General features: G+C 37.9%; 1 protein-coding gene across 11 annotated transcripts in view; it reads left to right on the top strand.

Moving 5' to 3' along the window:
• The window catches only part of ncor1 (nuclear receptor corepressor 1), a 119,858-nt gene that overhangs the window by 30,839 nt on the left and 67,486 nt on the right, over positions 1 to 21,533 (top strand). For all 11 annotated transcript variants that reach the window (XM_056270052.1, XM_056270053.1, XM_056270055.1 and 8 more), the window contains exons 6-14: positions 685 to 798; positions 2,028 to 2,084; positions 2,182 to 2,234; positions 8,494 to 8,560; positions 13,267 to 13,439; positions 15,900 to 15,990; positions 17,336 to 17,514; positions 17,591 to 17,645; positions 17,877 to 17,981. In XM_056270052.1, the coding sequence (XP_056126027.1) occupies positions 685 to 798; positions 2,028 to 2,084; positions 2,182 to 2,234; positions 8,494 to 8,560; positions 13,267 to 13,439; positions 15,900 to 15,990; positions 17,336 to 17,514; positions 17,591 to 17,645; positions 17,877 to 17,981 (894 nt within the window). The remainder of the gene's footprint in view (positions 1 to 684; positions 799 to 2,027; positions 2,085 to 2,181; positions 2,235 to 8,493; positions 8,561 to 13,266; positions 13,440 to 15,899; positions 15,991 to 17,335; positions 17,515 to 17,590; positions 17,646 to 17,876; positions 17,982 to 21,533) is intronic.

Below are 21,533 nucleotides of genomic sequence, written 5' to 3'. Positions count from 1 at the left end.
CCGCTTGATCTTCAATTTGTTTTGTTTGTTCACTCATGTTTAGGAGATGAAATAAGTCCCGCTTCTGCAGCAAATTTAATTATGCAAAAAAGTTTCAGAAGATAAGTCACAGGGGAAATATGTTGAGGATGTGTATGAATGCAATATTACACCTCTGCACATCTTTGAGAAAGTTTTGTCTGTTGTTGTCATGCATCCCTCTGATTATTGGTGCTTGCTAAGGCAAGTATTACTATTATTATGATTGCGCATACTTAGGTATTTTACTTTGCCATGTAACTCGTCCCACACCATTTGTCCTACAGACATAAATGATGCTTCAATTTGTGTGCTAAAACAGAGAGGTTTAATTCTCACTATTAATTAACTATTAACTACGACTTCTGCCTCAATAAACTCCTAATTACTGCTTATTATTAATAGTTAGTAAGGTAGTTGTTAAGTTTAGCTATTGGCAGGATTAAGGGATGCAGAATAAGGCATTAAAATGGGCTTTATAAGTACTAAGAAACAGCCAATATCCTAGTAATATACATGCTAATAAGCAACTGGTTAAAAATGATAGTTAAGTCGAGCCAGAGACCTTTAGACTTTGGAGTGAGTTATATTTTGTGTGTATGTATATATATTTACTTGTTTTAGGCTTCAGTTTTAAGGTGTATTGTCATGTTTGTTGTCTCTTAGCAACAACTGGAGGATGAGGCAGCAAAGCCAGTAGAGCCAGAAAAGCCAGTGACGCCGCCCCCTGTGGAGCACAAACATCGCAGCATCGTCCAGATCATTTATGATGAGAACCGGGTATGAACACATTTATACTTGTCTTTTTCCCGCTCTCTCTCACACACAAAGAAACCTAGCAGATTGTGCTCTTTACAGATCATGTCTTTAAGTGTTGTTAAAGTGTACTTAAATAGTGAGCACATACTTTCACACAAGTCTTTTTTTCTATTTTATACATTTTGTTTTCAGTGTAATGTGTATAATATAAGAGCATATGGCTCTAAATAAACACAAAGTATGAACAGTGAAGGTCTTGCATAATTTTCATAAAACTTGAATAGGGTCGATATGCTGAAAGGTTTTTGTGTTTCTGCCTGTTTATTGACGTCTAATCTTCCAAGACCTGTGGCCGGTTGTATACAATGGCTTAGACTAACCTTAGTTAGTCATCTTTTCTTTTTTTTTTTTAAGTCAGTTACATAAAAAGGTAGATGTGGCTAATCAGTCTTTTTGGATTCAAATTAGATCAAACTAATTGCTAGTCAGACTTGGTCAGACTAATTCTTAAGACAGTCCTAACTTAGCGGCTATGTTTATGCAATGGGCCACAGTGATGTCTCATTATTGTAATTTCCCTTTGTTTATTATTCGATTCCTTTAAAATTCAAATTGTCTGTGTCTGCATTTGCACTGCATTGGACACCTAAATTTAGCGATTATGTGCACGTGGTGGTTCTTGATTGCCTGTTTTGGAAGGAAAGGTAGCTGAGCACAGTAACTGAAGTGGAACAGATGATTTGAGACTTGGAGGTAAAGAGGGTGAGAGAGAAAGAAGTACAGATGAAGGAAGTGAGGCAAAACTACTGCGCTCCATCTGGTCTTGGACAATCTCTGAACATTCTGCTTCCACGATAGAGGCAATTTCACACACAGACAACAAATGTACTTACTAGATGCTTGCAACTGTTACAAAAACAGATTGTAGATTTGGGTGTAATGAATTGTGGGATTGTGTAATAGAGGCGTTTCCCAGACAGAACATTGGAGCTCAGGAAATGGTGATTTTTGACATGTTTATTTTTACTCCCTTTCACCCTGGAGGAGAAACGAGTGATAAATTATTTGTGTGCTTGTTTCTGCCGTTGAAACGTGCACAGTTTCACACATTCTGTCTCTATCAAAGCTGGCAGTCAACAAATGAGAGCACAGTTTTTTCGTTTAGTGTGGTGAGTCAGCAGGCAGACTATCTAACCACAGGGACATACATCTGTCTCTTTTACCAACATTTTCTCTCTGTTGTGTCACAGAAAAAGGCTGAAGAAGCCCATAAGATACTGGAAGGGTTGGGGCCTAAAGTGGAGCTGGTGAGTACTTTGTGAAATTAATGCAATTTTTCTGATGCAATAGATTGCGTGTGTGTGATCATCTTGCTAATCTGCATCATTTCCTGTCTCTCCACAGCCTCTGTACAACCAGCCCTCTGATACTAAAGTCTACCATGACAACATTAAGACGTGAGTATCTGTAATCCATATCACGATATTTTTCAAAATTATACCGGTTTCCCGGTATATTACGGTATTATTATTTTTTCAAGCATGACTGGGTGTTAACCACATTTTATACTGATTGAGAGAGGAAATACTGCAGTAGATTGACTTAGAATGCCCTATTTTATGAGTGAATATTGTAGAAAAAATCCACACTATTATTAATACAGGTTTGCAAGGTTGTTTACAAAGAGGTGCCAGCAGGAGGCGCTTTAGGAGTGTGAGAAATAGCGGTGAATGAATGCGTTGCGTTGATGGTTCGCCACTAGGGGTGTCACGATTCTCCAAATCCTCGATTCGATTAAATTTTCGATTCTAAGGTCACGGTTCGGTTCGGTTTGATTCGATTCTCGATTTTTACATTTATTTTTTTTAAAGCCGAAACCGGGCAATCAGGATGCTCTCTGTCTTACATGCGCTTCATGAGGCACATACGCAAGGTCTCTCGCTCTCTCCCTCTCTGCAGTCTGCGCGCTATACGGTTTGGAGCACAGTTTTTTCTGTCTCACATGCGCGCTCTTGCTCGCTCACTCTAGATTCCGGGAGATTTTAACTAATTTGCGGGCATCAGAGCCGCTATCAATACTTGGGATGTCTGCAAAGTAAACTGTGGCTTTTTTGAAGCGCGAACGTTGAAAAATATAACTCACTGGAAATCCAAAAAACGTACACACCTGCGACTTCACTGAAAGAGGAGGGGGTTCAAGTTCTGTCGATGGGCCTCCTGCATCTGCAGTTGCCATGCCATCTTTTGAATGGCTGTAGCTAAATTAGAGGAGGTTGACCATAGACTCGCAGCTTTTCAACACGACTGTTTTTTCCCGCTTGGCACGCCGACCGGACGTGACATGGGGGCGTGGCAGCATCGACGATTCCATTTTTTAATTCGAAGTTCGAGATTGTGAATTAATGTCGGTGACACCCTTATTCGCCACCACAGAATTTTGGTTGAAGCGAAATCGCAAGCATGGGCAAATGTTTGTTTAATGACAATTGGTTGGAGGGCGAAAAGTAGGCTATCGGGGGGGCTGAAGAAAACAGCCAGTTTTCAGAGGTGTGCTTTATGTAAAAAGACCATACAGCTGGGGCTAATGGGCCACATAGCGCTCGATTCACACATTAAAGCAGAGAAGCACAAGAAGTAGGCTATGTGTTGTCGCAGGCATGTAGTTCGCCCATAAGTATCTTCTCATCTCACATGCACCTCATTCTCTCACAACTCTTTACGATAAGACTGCTCTTATGTTATGAAGACACTCGACAAACGACATTTTGGCATAATTGTGTGTGTTATTGTTCGTTCAAGCGCGAAACAGACCTGTATTCTGGCGCGCGGTCTGTGCATGCGCATGACACGGGACATTCTAATTAAAGCGCTTAACTTGAAAAGGGCTTAACGTGGATTATTGTGTGAAGACAGTGATAACAGTGATATTAAAAGACCAAACTCAGTAAACATCATAATAATAAGCTATACTATGTACAAAAAAATCAGATGAGCCCAGAATAATTTAATTACACGTTAAAGGTGCCCTAGAATCTGTTGAAATAATATTTTAATTTTGTCTCTGATATCTACATAGAGGGTATGTGGCTTATTTAAGGGCATTTAAAATGTCCAGATATGGTTTTACAGGTCCATTTTCAACTCTAGAAATTGGCCCTAGAATGAAATGGTCTGTTTTTACCCTATTTGGAAGGGTCATGAATAGTAATGAGGAGTTCTGCTCTGATTAGCTGTTTCACTGTTTCACTTCACACACTCTGAAATACAAGCGTGCAAAATAATTATACGTCAGTTTTCAAAAATTAAAACTGTGGCGAGCAGGCCGAGGGACGTGAGAGAGCCGTGCGAGGCCGTTGGCGTGAGTGATAATGAACGACACCTGTGAGACGCACCGGTCTCGCATCTCTCAAGGAGGAGCGACGACAGTGAAGAGAGAGGAACAGGCCTGATTTTCCGTTGTGATTTTATGTTCTGTTTTGTGTGCCAGCAGTCGTCCGTGAGGGGCTGCTGGCTTATACTTTCATTTTGTATTTGTGTTATATTATTTATTAAACTTGTGGAATGTTCGCCGGTTCCCGCCTCCTCCTTCCCACAACAACGAACCCCGTTACAAAAACATTTTAACAAATGGACTAACGTTAGATGCCTTGTCAAATAAATATAGCTTCAACTTATGTGGTGGAGAATGTGACGTTAGCTAGAAGGATCGAGTGAGCTAACATTATCTGTGAGGAACTAAACTAATGTAGTTAGCCCCTGACGTGTTGTTGAAATAGACGAAAGTAAAATTATTTGACAAAAGGGAATTTACATATGTATCTACAGTATTATTTTGTAGATTTATGACAACACGGGCAAGAAATATTAACCTTAGCATAAATACTTTGTCATACTATTTAGTTATGTATGCTCGTTATTTGGAGTTTGCTATTTGTTACTGTAGGCCTACTAGGATCTTGCGCTGGATCTAGATAACAGTCTAAATTATCGTTAATAAAATCACTAGTTTACCGCTTGCGGGAATATAGTTGGAATTGCCCCCTTCTTCAGTATGAGACGCTGAGAGACGCCTGCTTGATATTGTCTCAGGTTAGAAAATAAGTCCGTGGTGAAATGGGCAGAGCAAACTAACAGCTTTGAATTAAACTCTTGCGGTATCCGATTATATATAAACATCAACCACGCCTGTTGACATTTCTTTTCTGTGGGAAGGAATGATGTTAAGTCCTCACATCCCCTGCACAGCCTGGAACATAACATTTGTCTCCATGATCTGCCATTTTCCCTATGATCCTCGCTCGTCTCTTCACCTGCAGAACTTCCGATGATTCGGCTGCGCAGTTCTGCCTGGCATTGAACATGGGCTGGCATATGCAAATATTTGGAGGCGTACATATTAATGATCCCGACTGTTGCGTCACAGTCGGTGTTATGTGGAGATTCGCCTATTTTTTTTTTAGGGGTGTTTTTGAAAAAAGAGATTTAAATAAGAAGTGGAAAACAATGGTGTTTGAGACTCACTGTGTGTCATGTCCATGTACTGAACTCTTGTTATTTAACTATGCCAAGATAAATTCAATTTCAAATTCGAGGACACCTTTAAGCATTTTCCTATAGAAAACCGTTATATGAAAATGCTTAACGTGTAATTAAACGCATTGTGTTCATATTCTGAGTTCATCTGATTTTTTTTTTTTTTTACATAGTATGGCTTATTAATATGATGTTTACTGAGTTTGGTCTTTTAATATCACTGTCTTAGTACAGTAAGCCACGTTAAGCCTTTTCTTATAACGTTTTCTATGGGAGGAAAATGCTTAACGTGTAATTTAATGCATTGCGTTCATATTCTGGGCTCATCTTATTTTTTTTTGTACATAGTATAGCTTATTAATATGATGTTTACTGAGTTTGGTATTTTAATATCAATGTCTTATTACAGTAAGCCTCGTTAAGCCACGCCTTTTTCACGTTAAGCGCTTTAGAATGTCCCCATGATGCTGGCGCGTGTCTTTCTGTGAGTCGGACATTCACAGGCAGCGCGCTCTCTTTTGACTTGTCGCGCATGAATGGTTAATGCATTCGCATGAATAAGAGGGGGATCATGAAACACTAGCCAAAGGATGACAAAAAATAACAGATGCTGCGTTAATTGCGTTAACACCCCTAATTTGTTTATTTCATATAAAATCGCAGCACTTTGTGTCACATAATCGCATAGGCTTGACATCGCGATTGCGATATGATTAATCGTGCAGCACTATTATACATGTATATCTCTTTGGATTGCCAGGGTGGCATTAATCCCATTGTTGATCATATTGGGAGTTTGACGTCTTCACAGCACTGAAAGTAGTAGCTGAAAAAAGCACTTTTAAATAAGTGTCTGATCCTGATCTTTCCTACAATTGGGTCTATGCATAGATTATTGAATGTGCTTGCATTTATCTGTGTCTGAAATTACATGGAAAACAGTCATCAGACCCGGAACAACATTTCTCCCCTCAAGGCTATTTGAAGTGTAAAGTTCAAAGAAATTCAACTTTAAAAAACGTGTATCGAGACTGTCAAGCCCCCCCCCCCCATTCCACTTCATCTCGTTTTTAAATGTAAAAGTACTGTGTGATCGGTGCTTCAACTCTTTGTATTAAACTATGTATAAATACATGATGCTGTTTTGTTCTTAATTGTTTATGAAATTTACGAAATTATATTTGATTTATAAACGTTTTTTTTTTTTACAGACTGTCATGTTATTTCTTTGCTTTGAATAAACAGTTTAATGCAGTGCTTTAATATTTTTTTCTTGTGGCCTCAGGAGACAAGTTAAAAGCTTTTTTCCCCTAAATGAAATTATGCATTTTAAATTGGAATTTAATTCAAATATTAGTAATATTTAAGTAAAAGATTCAAATTTAGTTTTTTAGCCATTTTGACAGACCTGGTCACTTACATGATGTAAACAAAGTTGGTTTGTAAACCGTCATGCACGGCTTAATATGGACACAATAATGGTCTCTCCTGACTTCCCCGCAGCAGACACACTCACAGAAGGATCAGTCTGATACTTGCCTCTGTCTGTGTGTGAGTGTGTCTGTCTGTCTCTACTTGTGTGGTTATCACTGCTGGAAAGTCTGTCTGTGTTGGTAAGTTAAATTGAAACTCTTGCATGTATGTAGACAGGTCAAGGTCAGTCGGTGGGTCAATGTGTTGCGTCCAGTTGGCTCAGACAGATTTCTATTATAAATGCTGTTCTTTTGAATATTTCTATTCTTCATAAAATCCTGAAAAAATTAATTACAATTTCCAAAAAAAAAAAAAAAAAAAAAAAATGTCAGCTTTGATAATAATAAGAAATGTTTCTTGAGCAGCAAATCAGCATATTAGAATGATTAATGAAGGATCATGTGACACTGAAGACTGGAGTAATGATGCTGAAAATTCAGCTTTGCCATCACAGGAATACATTACATTTTTAAGAAATATAAAAATAGAAAACAGATATTTTAAACTGACACAATATTTTGACAAAAAAAAATGTCTGTATTTTTATTAAAATAAATGCAAATAAATGAGACTGACCTTACTGACCCCAAGCTTTTGCACAGTAATGCAGATAAACGTGAACAAATATACATGTTGATGCCCTTAAATTATTTAGGATGTTATCAAACTAGGAGTAAAAGTCATTAACATTTTAACAAATGTGCTTTTATCCAAAACAACAAAAGCGACTCATGACTCACCGTAACAGAAGTGCCAGAGAAAGTTGCAATAATATGAAACCGTACAGAGATGAAGATGAGACAAAAGGAAGAGAGTAGAGAGGTTTTTTAAAGAGTAAGAAAGCAAGCGCACTACACCTGATATTAAGATGCGTTTTGGTCGATCGGATCACAAGTGCATGACACTAAATACAGGTGTAAACGAGATCTAAAACATTTTGAGATTGTCCACTTTTGACCACTTCCAGAGGTAGTCGGAAACGCACTCGACCAGATTGCTTTCATAGTGTAGATGCTCGTGTGGTCAAATGCACAGCCATAAAAGACCACCTGCTCTCCGCCTACTGACCTAATGCGTAAACATTATGGGAACTGCGCTAGCCAGACAGGATTTAAACTTTGCCGGCTGAAGACCCAAGTTCGGTTTGAAGATGAAAACATACCAAGCACAATGTACTCTCACTCATCGCGTTCAGTGTGTTCTTGCGGCTATCAGAGCAGAAACGAATGCTAATACTCTCCGTATGTTTTTCCCGTTGTTTTTGGTTGCGTTCATATGTAAATTGCGTGAGCTTTTTTCATCCATTAGATCGAAAGATCTGAAAAAGCCAATATATTTACACACCCATAGATCCTCACCTCGAAGAAATCAGGACAGAAGTGATCTAAAGTGGATAAAAGAGATGGATTAAAACACAAGGGTTAAACGGTAATGTGTCGTCTTTGTATACTTGTGATCTGATCAACCAAAACGCATCTTAATACCTGGTGTAAACAGGGCCTAAAAGTCAATTGCTCGTGGAAGAATTGTGTCTTGAGGCATTTTTTGAAAGTAGAGAGGGATTCAGCTGTCCTGATGAAGTTGGAGAGAAGCCGTGATGTTGTCTGTGGGCAGGTTATGTATCAGCAGAGAGATCTTGTTCAGTGTGCAGTGTTAGCTCCTTCTATGAGAGGGAATGTAAACAATTTTTTCTTGTTTCTTTTTTTGCAGGAATCAGATAATGAGAAAGAAGCTGATCCTGTTTTTCAAGAGGAGGAACCATGCACGCAAACAGAGGGTAAGTGTCTCTCTTTTGTGCAGTGGCAGAGAATTAATGTGTTTGAGAGAGTGTAAGTGCTCCTCCATCAGGAGAGGTGACTGAAGTTACAGAGAAACTAGAACTATTTTGTGGTAAATCAAGAATGGATTAAGTACACAATCCTGCATGTCTGTGGAGTTCAATGAGATGGCAATCTCACATTTAGTTTTTTTTTTTTTACAGGCAGATAAGTTAATTAGTGGATGTGTGGGGTAAATCATTATAAGGCTAAACAGAGATGTTAGTTTATGACTGAATAAAAAGACAAATAAACAACAGATAATAATGATGTGTTGTGGGAATAATGATCAGTCATTTAATTTGCTGAAAGTCGTTCCATGTTGACGTCTATACCTTATTATTTGACATGCCCTCATTTGCATATCAGTCAACTTTGACTTATGATCAATTAACTTTGACTTATGATTGAAAGTTTGTTTTGTGTGTCTGAACTTTTCCGGCGCTTTTCCACTGCATGGTACGGTACGGCTCGGCTCACTTTGTGGCGCTTTTCCACTGCATGGTACGGCTCACTTCGGCTCACTTTAAATGGTACCACCTCTGTTGAGGTTCCAAGCTTATCGTACTGATACTAAAATGTGACATGAAAACACTACAGATCACTGATTGGTCAGAGAGAATCGTCACTAACAGGGTCATTGGATTTGCAACACGAGACACCAAACCTGTTAGATTTAAATAGTCAGCAACAGCCACAATTTTTATTAAATGACTTGCTTGAAAAAAGAAAAGAAACTTTGAAAAAAGAAATGGCTGAATCGTGGTGACTGGTCAGTAGACGAGGTGCAGACGTTCCTCTCGTTGGTAGCCGAGGAGCGGATCCAGCGACAGCTGGATATTGCGACCAGGAATTCATATTTTGTTGCAACTTTAACGAGCAGTCTATAACCCCACCCACTTTGAAGCGGTACTAAACTGCAGTGGAAAAGCAAACCGAGCCAAAGCTAGCCGAATTGTGCCGAGCCGAATCGTACCACGCAGTGGGAAAGCAAAGCGAGCCGTGCCGAGCCGCACCATGCAGTGGAAAAGCGCCATAAGATCATCCATGGTTACAGAATGGACACATAGACTGAAACAGATATACATATTTGAGAAGATGACTGCGGATTTGCTGTTAAAATTTGACATTTTTCGACAGAAATGGGCATTAATTGAAAATTTGCTTGAAATAAATAGACTTAATATATGTTAATGTTTGAACAATGCAGATAATGTACTGGTATGTGGTGCATTCTTTGAAGTGCTGTCAAGGATTTGTGTATTTATTTTAAGTTTATTTGTCTTAAGCTTATTTATTTTTTATTGTTGTTGTTTTATCTGTTTATCTGTTATAAACTCACTGTTTATAAGAACAAATCAATAAAAACACAGTAAAAAAAAAAAAAAGATCACCCATGGTTAATGAAGATTGGCCATTTCCCTTTGTCTGTGTCTTTCTGCCTCTTTTTTTGTCTTTAGTAGTCCAGGACTGATTAATGGTGATGTTTTCTTTAAATCCGGTTCCAAAAATAAGCTGCTCTAGCCGCACGGAAGCATTTTGATTGCTGTTTTTTTTTGTTTTTTTTGTTTTAAATAGGTGGTTTGTTCTCAGGAAGGTATAGTTCAGTGCAATCACTTGTTAGGAGACTGGGTCGGTCAGGCCTGCTGGACCAAGAACAGTCAGAATTGTGACATGGCCGAAAGCCAAGAGGAAGGTTAACTGTTCAGAGAGCATGAAAAACAAACCGTTTTTTGTTCTGTGTACTGTAGTATAGACACAAGAGCACTTGTCTCTCTGCACAGGTCTTGATCGAGACTCCTCTTGTTGAACATCTTTGTTCTTGCTCACTCCCTCACCCTCTCCTTGGCTCACTGTATCTTCCTTTGTCTCTTTCTGTCTGTCCTTTCAGGTTTATATTTGACACTGCAGGCCAAGAACATTACAGAGAATACAAAGTTATTACAAGATATAAGTTATATAAGTTAATAGGATGGAATTAACAGTGCAGTTTCTTTTCTGCTTCCCACAGTATTCTCAATCATCATGCTGATCTAGACTAGAGCCAGTGCATGCAGTTCTGTTCCTCAGAAGAACAGAAGAACTCTATTATATCAAACTTATATCACACAGCACTTTGGATTGAAAAGTTCAAAGCACAAATGGAAGAGATGTTGATGCGTAGTGTATAATATCAATGCAACAGTTAATTAAGCCTTTTCTTGTAACAGTTTTATATTTCAATTACTGTGTGCGTGAATCTACTCCCGTGTTGTGATTTAAACCATAGACCTTTATCTACAAATCAAACATAATAATGGGAATATTGAATGATCTTGGAGAGTGTTTTAAGGTGAAGTGTTTAGTGAAGCTGTTCTGTAAGAGTTGATTAGAAAGATTGACATAAATTTTTGCCATTTTTGAGTGGAAGAAAAAACATGCTGTTTTAGTGCAGGTATCTTTAAATGTGAATGAGCTGCTGCTCCCCGCCCTGCTTTCCAGAAGAGCGGAGCCTGTACAGCTTGTGCCTTGGATACTCTGCCAAAATTTAAACATCTTTTTTGGCTTTGATTATCATCTCTATCGCAGTCACTCTCATGTGGCATTGCAGTTTTTCAACATGAAAGTTTATTATCTGCATGTGTTTTAAAGCCATATCAGTCTAAACTTCTGATATATGGTTTTCTGAGCGCACACATCTGAAGAACGTGCACAGAAAGCTGGATATCAGACAGCGCGTTCTGTGAGTATTAAACTAAGTTGTCAAATACATTGTCTGTGAACGTAAACAGCAAGTAAAGAAATCGCATTTGTGTATTAGATCTGTGAAAGTAGCGTAATATAAGTACCTACTGCTATATATGCTATTATATGAATCAAACAACACAAGAAAAACAGAAAATCACTCACTGCTCTTGATTGAATAACTTCAGTAGCTTTAATAAGAATACATTTCTTACTTGAATGCTGCTGGTAAATGCTCCAGCGAGGGGATAAATATGGTGGACTGTGTACTGCTCACTGAGGGCGGGGTATGTCAGCAGTTGTGGGCGGGGCCTAAGCAATATGACGTCACAGGGCTCCAGACTAACTTTTTTTACTAGGAGCGCTGTAGCCCCTGACTGAAAATTTTAGGAGCGTAAGCAGAAAATTTAGGGGCACCCCTTAAATCAGCTTGCAATTAAATTATTCAAATTTCCCCCAAAATAACTATAATACTCACAAATTCTTTAATAATAAATAGACTTAATGTACAGACATTACAATATGTAGTTTTATTTTAACTTCACATGGCTCCAGACTAAAATTTGAGGGCAGCATCACCGGAGCCACAGAGTTCTACAAAAAAAGATCTGGTAGCACTGGGGCTGACAATAAAGCACTGAGCTTAATTTAGGGTGTAGATGAAATTAACTTTAGTTATTATCATTCATAATCTTAATATTAATTAAAAAGCAAAAGGAGTGAAACATTTTATATTAAGGAGTGAAAATAGCCAATAAACATCCTACTGTTTACAATGTTTTTATTTTTTTAATTTTTGTTTAAATAAGAGTTCTCTTAACATTTTTCGTTTTAGGACCATCTTTGAAGGATGAACAAAAAATGTGTTGGACATCACATTAAAAATAACATTTATATATGATATTATAGTTTTGAAGTGCTGGAAAAAGATGTGTAGTACTTGTAAGCGTTTGACTATTTCTGTCACAATACCATAATAGTTCTGGTTAGAGTTACTACATTAGCCTAAATCCATGTTGAATGTTGCTGATTTGTGGACTGAAAGCCTTCTAAGTGTTTCTCCTTGTTTGCACGTCAGCGCTGTTTGATCTGATATCTATGGTTTATTACAGAACTCTGCGCCAAATCGGAATGTTTCTCACTGGATCTCGTAATGATTATGTTATTAATTCTGAGGCGAATTCAATGGATTTCTTCACTGGATCTCCTAGTAACAGTGTCGTGTGATCGAGATCGGCCCGCGACTGGCAAGTTCGGGGCGCTGTGCTGTCTATTATTGGTCCGAACTAATAAACGGTCCATGAAGCATAAATGAGTAGCGCATTTTCGTTCCGCTTTCATAATTGTTTGCATTCGCTGCTCGGTAACGAGTCGATAGATCGCTTGCTCATTGCTCAGACGCACATAGCAGGTTGTAATATTTGTCTCTGTCTCTTCCCTTTCTTTACTGTCTCTGTCTCCTCACCTCAGACGTTTACGCGTGCTGGATTATCTCTAGGACCCTCCCCCTTCACACATTAGCCACTTACAGTGGCCATTCCCTATTCTTGTCACACTCATTGGCCTGCCACTCATTCCGGATTCATTGACGTGCCCCTTCCACGTTTAACATGTAAAAAAAAAAGGGCAAATTTACTGGTCGCACGTGCGACTGGATGTAAAATTCAGTCGCACACTCTGAAATTTTGGTCGCAGTCTGGAGCCCTGCGTCACATTTCATAAAAACTGAAAACGGCTTATTCTGAGACACTGCTTATGAGTTGTGGGGATTTAAACAAAGGAGTGGGTGGATTTTTACCATTGCAGGGTGGTTGTGTACACACTGCTGACACACATTTATGTTCTAACACCATGTAAAAGTGAATTTTGCATAATAGGTCCCCTTTTTATATGTTGGGTTTTTATTTTTATTTCACAAAACAATTTTCTGTTGTTTCCTTAGGAGCAGAAAATTTGCCAGCGGTATGATGAGTTGATGACTGAGTGGGAGAAAAAAGTTGAGCGGATGGAGAACAACCCACGCCGTAAAGCCAAAGAGAGCCGTACACGGGAATACTACGAGAGGCAGTTTCCTGAGATCCGCAAACAGCGCGAGCAACAGGAACGCTTCCAGAGGTCAGCCAGCCCCCCCCCAGCTTCCATGATGACCCAATGAACGCTCTGTCATGCACACACATTCACCATTATTGCTTTTCCCTGACACGGTTGTGCTCTGTCCTGACTCAGCAGTTGGCCAATCAGCATTGAGGATCCTGTGGGTGCTAGGGTCAGAGGTCAGGCTGTGATAGTTCCTCGTACAGAGGTTGCAGGGCTTCCCTGAATTACAGGGAACTCAATCTGGAACACCACTAAAGCAGAACTGAAGAACATTTACATACCATTGACCTCGATTCACCAAAACACAGACGCTGTTGTTTTTGCTGATAGAACAAAAACTTATTTAGCAATGTAGCCAGTTTATAGATATTCCAGTTTAATATTGTATAAGATTATTTGGCAGTATTGATTTCTCACTTGGACTTGTTTACCAAAACAAGACTATAGATGAGAATTAAAGAATGGATTGATTTTGAAGTTAACAATTCTTTACTACACTGTTAAATATGACCAAAAAGTCAATAATGAGGTAATGTCAAGTGATTTAGTCAATATGCCCACAACTGCTCTGACTGATTAAGTCAGTCAGTGAGTGAGTCATTAGACAATTTCAAACTAATAAGTCATGGGTTTGAGACTTTGAGTAATTAGTTATAATAGTTATAATAATTAGTTTGATTTACTTACACTTTTTATTTCAATTTAATTTCAGTTGAACTAAAGCTTTAAATCGTACTAGTTAAGGGTGGGTGATAAGACCAGAATCTCATTTCTTCATATGAGCAATTTTATTTCACGACAACAATCACAATAGTTATTTTTATATTATTTTTGTTATTAAAAATAGGAACAAATTAACAAACAAAAGACGAATACAGTATAAGAAAGATGCAGATGAAATGAACAGTGCTTTCAGTTTTTTCAGGTACTGTAGGCCTATTTAGTGATAGAATAAAGAAAACATTTCAGAAATTAAATAATCATATGTTAAATAAAACGCTACATAGTCTTTACTGTATGAATGAAATGTAGATAGATTTTTATTAAAGCTACAAAAGTTATTAATATTCAGTCAAAGTAGTGAAAGCAGTGAGTGAATTATTTTTTTCCTTGTTGTTTGATTAACATTGACACAGTTCACTTTAAGACTCAATGTACTCCAATATAATATAACTGACACACATTGGATTTTCTCCCAATAGTAAATGTTCACTTAAGACCTAATTGCCTGTTTTGGCACAGCTTTGTGTGTGTACCACATTCAGTTAGTTTCTGTAATCCTATATGCACAATATAGCAAAATCTCTATCGTTGCCACATACATATTGTCATACTGCCCTGCCCCCAGTACCAGTCTAGTTTTTGCAATGTCAGACTAACAGACCTAGATAATGTGATTTGTAGCTTGGCTTCGTCCAGCATGTAAACATGTTAACTTGACTACTCTGTGTTGTGCACATGTCTGGAAAGACAGGTGATGCATGGTGTGAATTTGTTGGTGCATATGTAGTATTTTTAGTTTTTTCGTCTTTCTCTCATCATGGAATTATTTGACTTTAAGCACGCCTATTCTTAAAAAAAAACATTTGAGAACCATCAGTGGAATTTAATGTCATAAATCATTTTGCTATAGCCATTGTAAAAAAAAAAAAAATAGATCCACTGAATAAGAATCTTGCTTCTCAACCCTCTGCAAGACCATGTCAGACCTGTTAGTTATTAGACTTGTTAGTTCTGGCTAGAGATGCACTGATACCACTTTTTCCAGAACTTTTTTTTGTATTACCAAGTTCGGAAACCTGTATTTTCATTGCATTTTTAATTTTTAAAAATATTGGGGAGATGAGGAATATGAATCAAATTAATTGGCTTAGCAGTGCACAGCAGCTAAATAGGCGTAAATATTTAATTTGTTTAACATTCTATTAATTGGATACATTTACTTCATATTAGGCATCCTTCTCTGATATAACCATTCTGCTCTCTGTTTGCTCTGTTGTCAGTGTTTCTTTCTTGTACTGTATACGCTGCGTGGTATCAGTTGTTGGTATCGGAGCATTTGAATGAGTACGAGTACACAAGCACAGGATCGTGCATCCCTAGTTTAGTTTCCCTAAATAATTTTTTTCCCCTCGTAAAGGTTGCAGGAAGCAGGTCTATAATTCCGTTCATTCAGATCAAGCCATCCAACTTTACTGAATGATGCTTGCCTGTCTTGATTGTTTAGACAAGCCAGAGTATGTAGCTATTGTTGCTGGAACAGTCTCTAAACCAAAGAACTTCAGAGCTCATGAATAGACCCAGAGGAATCTTGCCAATAGCTGTAACCGCTGCTTCAAAGGCTTTTTGTGGGAGAAGAAACAGGGTGGGACTCTGGTCTGGTAGCTTGCTTGGGAAAGCGCCTTTACATGGTACAGAAACAAAGCCAGGAACAGAGAAATGCTTTCTTTCACCATGCTTCATCCTTCCCGTCTTTAGGGTGGGCCAGAGGGGGACAGGCCTGTCTGCCACCATCGCAAGAAGTGAACACGAGATATCCGAGATCATTGACGGCCTCTCGGAGCAGGAGGTAAACTACTAGTTTAACTCTCTGATGTTTAATCTGAAATAAACTATGATCCATATTGGAAAAAAAAGATGACTGGGGCTTTACCCCAAGTTCAGAAAGTGTTTTAGAGCATCACCCAGATGAGTAGCAGGTAAACGTACACCCCATCCTTTTCCCATACATCAGACTTTATTATTTCCTGTGAGCCACTGAATTATCACATAACCAGACTATGCAGCATAAAATCTGGTTCACTTGCACTTTAGATGGATAAGATCCTTCCACTTAGACAGGAAACAGAGGAACTGAAATAGGATAGAGACCAACCACAATTTATTTTGTATTATCTACTGTTTAATGCTAGGGTAGACATTTTTCATAAATTTCTTGTTATTGAAAGTGTAGCCTATGAAAGTCTTTTCACATCCTGATAGCGATCAATAATTAAAGTGATCTAAATGTAAAAAAAGTAGATGTATCTATATGGAAGTCTCGGGACCAAAAGATTGTTGAATGCAATAATAGGATGTCCCGCCCGCATGCCAACCTGATGCATACCTACACGCACCCTGCTCACACAGACATCATGTTATCAGCACGGTCCATTAGGCTATGCAGAGTTGTAGACACATCGCTAGAGTCACAGAGCATTGCAAACAAACAGCAGTCATCTTTCACAGTTCCTCCTGAACCAAAACAACAAGCTTATGCTGCGTTCACGCCATGTCATAATTACGAGATGGCAAACGGTAATGTTTTTCTCTGAGCTGTTCAACAAACCTTTACAAAACAGTTTCAATTTCTAACAATAACTGAAGTTAAGCTGTTTAGATCATTATTGTTGTAATGTTATGTGCGTGGCTTTGGAGAGAACTGTGAAAGAGGGTGGAATCTTTTCCCCTTATATGCATTCAAAGCTAGCTTGCCATTGCTTGCCTCTACAAAACGGCACACCGTAGCTTTAAGGATATTTAAAAGAGACTAATTCAAACATTTGGTGTTGGTCCAATGTACAGAAAGCACCAAAGAAATTAGCAGTAATGTGTGTATACTTGTGATCATAATTTCTATTGGTCCAAAAAAAAGTACTGGTTATTTATTTCACAAACAAATTTAAGAAAACAACGTCGAGTATACAGTTTATGAAAACCATTCTTACTTCCGAAAGTTGTTGCAATCGGATAATCTGATTGGAGCTTGTCTTATTGGAGCTTGTGATTATTCGCAAGTCACAAGTTTTGTGTGCAGCATGCATCAGACGATTAGTGAATGGACCGTGGGTGTGCCGTCGGAGGCTGAGACTACAGTAATGTAAACAAGTGCTGCAGACCCATCCTGGATCTCAACACCTTTTTGTCTCTCTCAGAACAATGAGAAGCAGATGAGGCAGTTGTCAGTCATTCCTCCTATGATGTACGATTCCGAACAGCGGAGAGTGAAGTTTATCAACATGAACGGTCTGATGGATGACCCAATGAAAGTCTACAAATCCCGCCAGTTCATGAATGTCTGGACCGAACACGAGAAGGAGATCTTCAAGGAAAAGTGAGTAACTGTGGCTCATGTTGACGTGTGTGAGTGTGTGCTTCATTTTCTCAACTTTGTCTCTTCTGTGGTGCAGGTTTATGCAGCATCCAAAGAACTTCGGGCTGATAGCTTCATATCTGGAGAGAAAGGTGGGTTTTCTTTTTTTGTGATTCAGTTTAGTATGTTGGATTGCTGTCACACCCAGAACTGGATGTTCACCAGTGGATGTTGTAACTGAAGCACTGTTTAACAGCTTTACTGACTCAGATCACACCTCCCCACCTACAGACAGCTTTTTTGTTGCGTTAATGGTATATTCTTTTCAAATACTAGCCCAAGTGATGCAGCTGTATTTGTATTTTCTCTCTCCCTGTGTGCAGTGTGTGTCTGATTGTGTGCTGTACTATTATTTGACTAAGAAGAGTCAGAACTATAAAACTCTTGTCAGACGAAATTTTGGAAATCGGAGGAATCGAAGGAATCAGGTATTTAAAAAAACTCTTCTTTTTTTTTTCTTCACTTGTCCACTTTTCTTTCACTCTAAGCATGGATATGTTGCATTAAAAATCACATCTGATGATACTTCCTGTTTATCCATCACACTGATAACAGAAGTTGAGCTCTTTGCATTGGGATGCAGTATTTCACTCAGCAAGCTCTGCAGCTATAGTAAGATAGATTAGTGTGTTAGTATGCTTCTCTGAACATAACCTTTGTGTTTGAGCAGCCTACTAGGCTTATTGATTATTGTGGCTCAAAATGACTGCATTTGCATCAAATTTTCTCAGAAATTGGGACACTGTTTGCGTAGTGTTTTGTGGTGTTGTGCAGTGAATACCTACTAATAATTCATTATGTAATTACAAATTTTGTTGATTTTTACATGCATGATTTTTACATGTTTTTACATGCACTGCTGTTCAAAAGTTTAGGGTCAGTAAGAATCATGGAATAAATGTATCACAGAATCTACAATAATATTAAGTAAGTAACAACATTGGTAATAATAAGAAATGTTTCTTGAGCAGCAAATCAGCATATTAGAATGATTTCTTCTAATATGTGACACTGAAAATTTAGTGTTGCCTTCACAGGAATAAATAAAACTGTAAAATATACAAATTAAATTTAAATTGTAATATAATTAAATGTTTTTACTGTAATAAAAAAAAATGCAGCCTTGATGAGAATAAAAGAAAAGCATAAGAAATCTTACCAGCCCCGAACTTTTAAACGGTAGTGTATTAGCCAGTGTATTAAAGTAAAGTGTCAATGTTGTCAATACTAACAATTACAAACATGAATCTATTATTGACAAGTGTTTTGTCATCAAGAATAAGTAGGCTTTACTGATGCTCACTTCACAATGGCATTCACTGAAATACAGCATTTTAGTAGGTCTTTGTTTTTTTTTTGCTCCCTCAAGTTTGTTTGCAGCTATTGTTGCAAGCTATTATGTGGGGATTAGTTGAATTTACATTCATTCTTATCACAAACAAGCAGAAGAACTGTTTTGAGATGCATTTTTAGTACACAAGAAGCCCCCTAGTGTCAGTCTGGGGAAGCCAGTGTGTGTTTTCAAATGGCTCTGTTTTTAATGTTTTTTTTTTTCTTGAGAAGGGGTGTGTTTGAATCATGCTTAATGTGAGGTTGTGTGTTTTCTTTTTTATGAGAGGGTGTGTTTTGTGGTTGTTTTTGTACGCTGTTGACGCGGTCTTATAAGAACTCGGACCGTGTGCGCGCGCGCAGGTTATCGGGCAAAAATGCATCTGTGCTTTGAGAGTCTCTCTCTTGCTCTCTCTGATTTATGGAGGGCTGCACAGCTTTCCAGGAATCTGTTTTATCTGTTTGGCACAGCCGAGAGGCTCCATGCTGCTGTCAGGGACCACAGAGGGAAAGGAGAAGAACATGAGAGTTTCAGACTCCAACTTTATAGCTGTTTGAGTGCAGTAGCTGCGGCTTCACACTTTCACATGCATATACTCAAAAACCGTGTTTCAGGATGGTGAAATCTTGCCATGGCATCCAAACCAGGTTATCTCATTATGACATGGACAAATTGTTTCAAATAAACATGAAATTGAAACTTGTGCCATTAACTTTCTATCTGTGTTCAAGGAAGCACAGGCAATTGGTTAATCAAATTTACCCAAGTTATTTAGGCGTTGTGTTAAGCTACTGTTGCAAATAAAATGAACAGATCTTAAAATCTTGTAATTTAATTTAATCTTGTAATTTAAATACGATTAAGTCTAATAAGTAATCAGTAGTAATAAGTATATAAGAGAAACCATGTCACGATGCTTTCGAGGAAGACATTGACCTTCAGCCTCCATGTCCCAGTCAAAAAGTTTGTGTTTGTGGGGAAGGGACTATCTATATTATGGAAATTAAATGGGTTGTTGTTAATGCAATATCATTTTAACTTTGTAACAACAGTTATAATTGGACATTTGACCTGTTTTACATGTGGTTCTGAATATTTGGCCTGTTTCATCAAATTCAATGTGATTTTGAAAGAGAAAGATGCAAAACGAGTAGACAACTGCAAGAGATGGATACTTTTTTGGTGCATGGTTAATAATGTATGCCATTCCATTTTATGTAGATTTTATCTTGATAAATTCAATATTGACATTTTCAATCATTAAAATGACCAATTACTTTGAACTTGAACAACCTACTTTGAACTTGAATTTAGGGATATAATGACCTGGACTTGACGAAACAAATACTTCAATGAAAGTTAAAGGGACAGTTTATCTATAAATGAAAATTATATCATAATTTACTCAGCCGTATGTTGTTTTCAACCTGTGACTTCCTTTTTTGTGCGGAATATAAAAGGAGAACTTTTTTGTTGTTGTCCATACTGTGAAGGTCAATGATCACCAAAACATTCTTCAAAATATTTCCTTCAAAGTTCCACAGAAGAAAGTAAGTCAAACAGGTTGGGAACAAAGAATGATAGTTTGTGAAACTGAAAAGTTCTATTTATTTATCTGGCTATGACAACATGTGGTTTGACCCAAAAAAAACCTTCAAGTTATAATTTTTTTGCTCAGTTAAAAATGTTTAATGTCTGGTATTTTAGGGTGACATTGATATCACAATGGAGTCTTACTACTATGTTGGGGGTTCTTGGTATTCTCAGTATTCTGCTTTCACAGTGTGAAATACTACAGAGTAGAGACATTGGTATTGTGGTATTGCAATCTGGTCATCCGATTTAATGAACAATATCTAAAAAAATATTCTTCCCCCAAATCCTTACTCGCGTCTCTCTCCTGGTCTGTTTTGATGGGGGTGCTTTAAAACTTTCTTTTCTTTCTTTTTCTTTTTCTTTACTTGCAATACCTGATCCTTAACCATAAGAATATATTAAAGATACTCAATAGACCAAATACCATATATTTTTTATAACAAAGCATATTATAAAAATAATAGTATATTTGTATAGGTAGGGTAGGCAATTTCGGAGAGGCTAGCAATATCAAGCTATCTTAGAAAGCATGAGATCCCACCCTCCCTTCAGAGCATCTCCAAATCCACACCTCCTTCAAAACACATGACTGCACAAAGCGGCAAGAGATGGCATTAAATTACCTTATGTCTCAAAGCACATAACATTACAATATTAATGAATGTAAACAACTTACAGAGCTCTAGTTGTACCACCTGACTGCATGATTGGACGTGAACATGACTGACATTTTGTTGGTCCTCCTGAGACTTTTACAGAAGATACATGTACATGTTTTAATATTTAGACCACTTCTATTATTGATTTGATATCAGGATGTGAAGAGAGTTTCAACCAGTATTACAAAAAGTGTTTATTAAACAATTTGGTAAATGCTAAGTTAATCCAACCTCTGCTTGAAGTACAAGTGATATATCTTGAATACTATCATACATATGAGATGAACTTCCACACGGCCCATCTAACTCTCGATTAGCCCTCTGTCACATGTGTGTGTGAGCAGCTGCTGTGCGGAATCAGCATTAATTACAGCTATATTTCAGCCTATCTAAAC

The sequence above is a fragment of the Rhinichthys klamathensis genome, unplaced genomic scaffold (assembly GCF_029890125.1).
Source record: "Rhinichthys klamathensis goyatoka isolate OS25496 unplaced genomic scaffold, OSU_Roscu_1.1 h1tg000296l_1, whole genome shotgun sequence".
NCBI lineage: Eukaryota > Metazoa > Chordata > Actinopteri > Cypriniformes > Leuciscidae > Rhinichthys > Rhinichthys klamathensis.
This window is presented reverse-complemented; position numbering and strand designations above follow the sequence as displayed.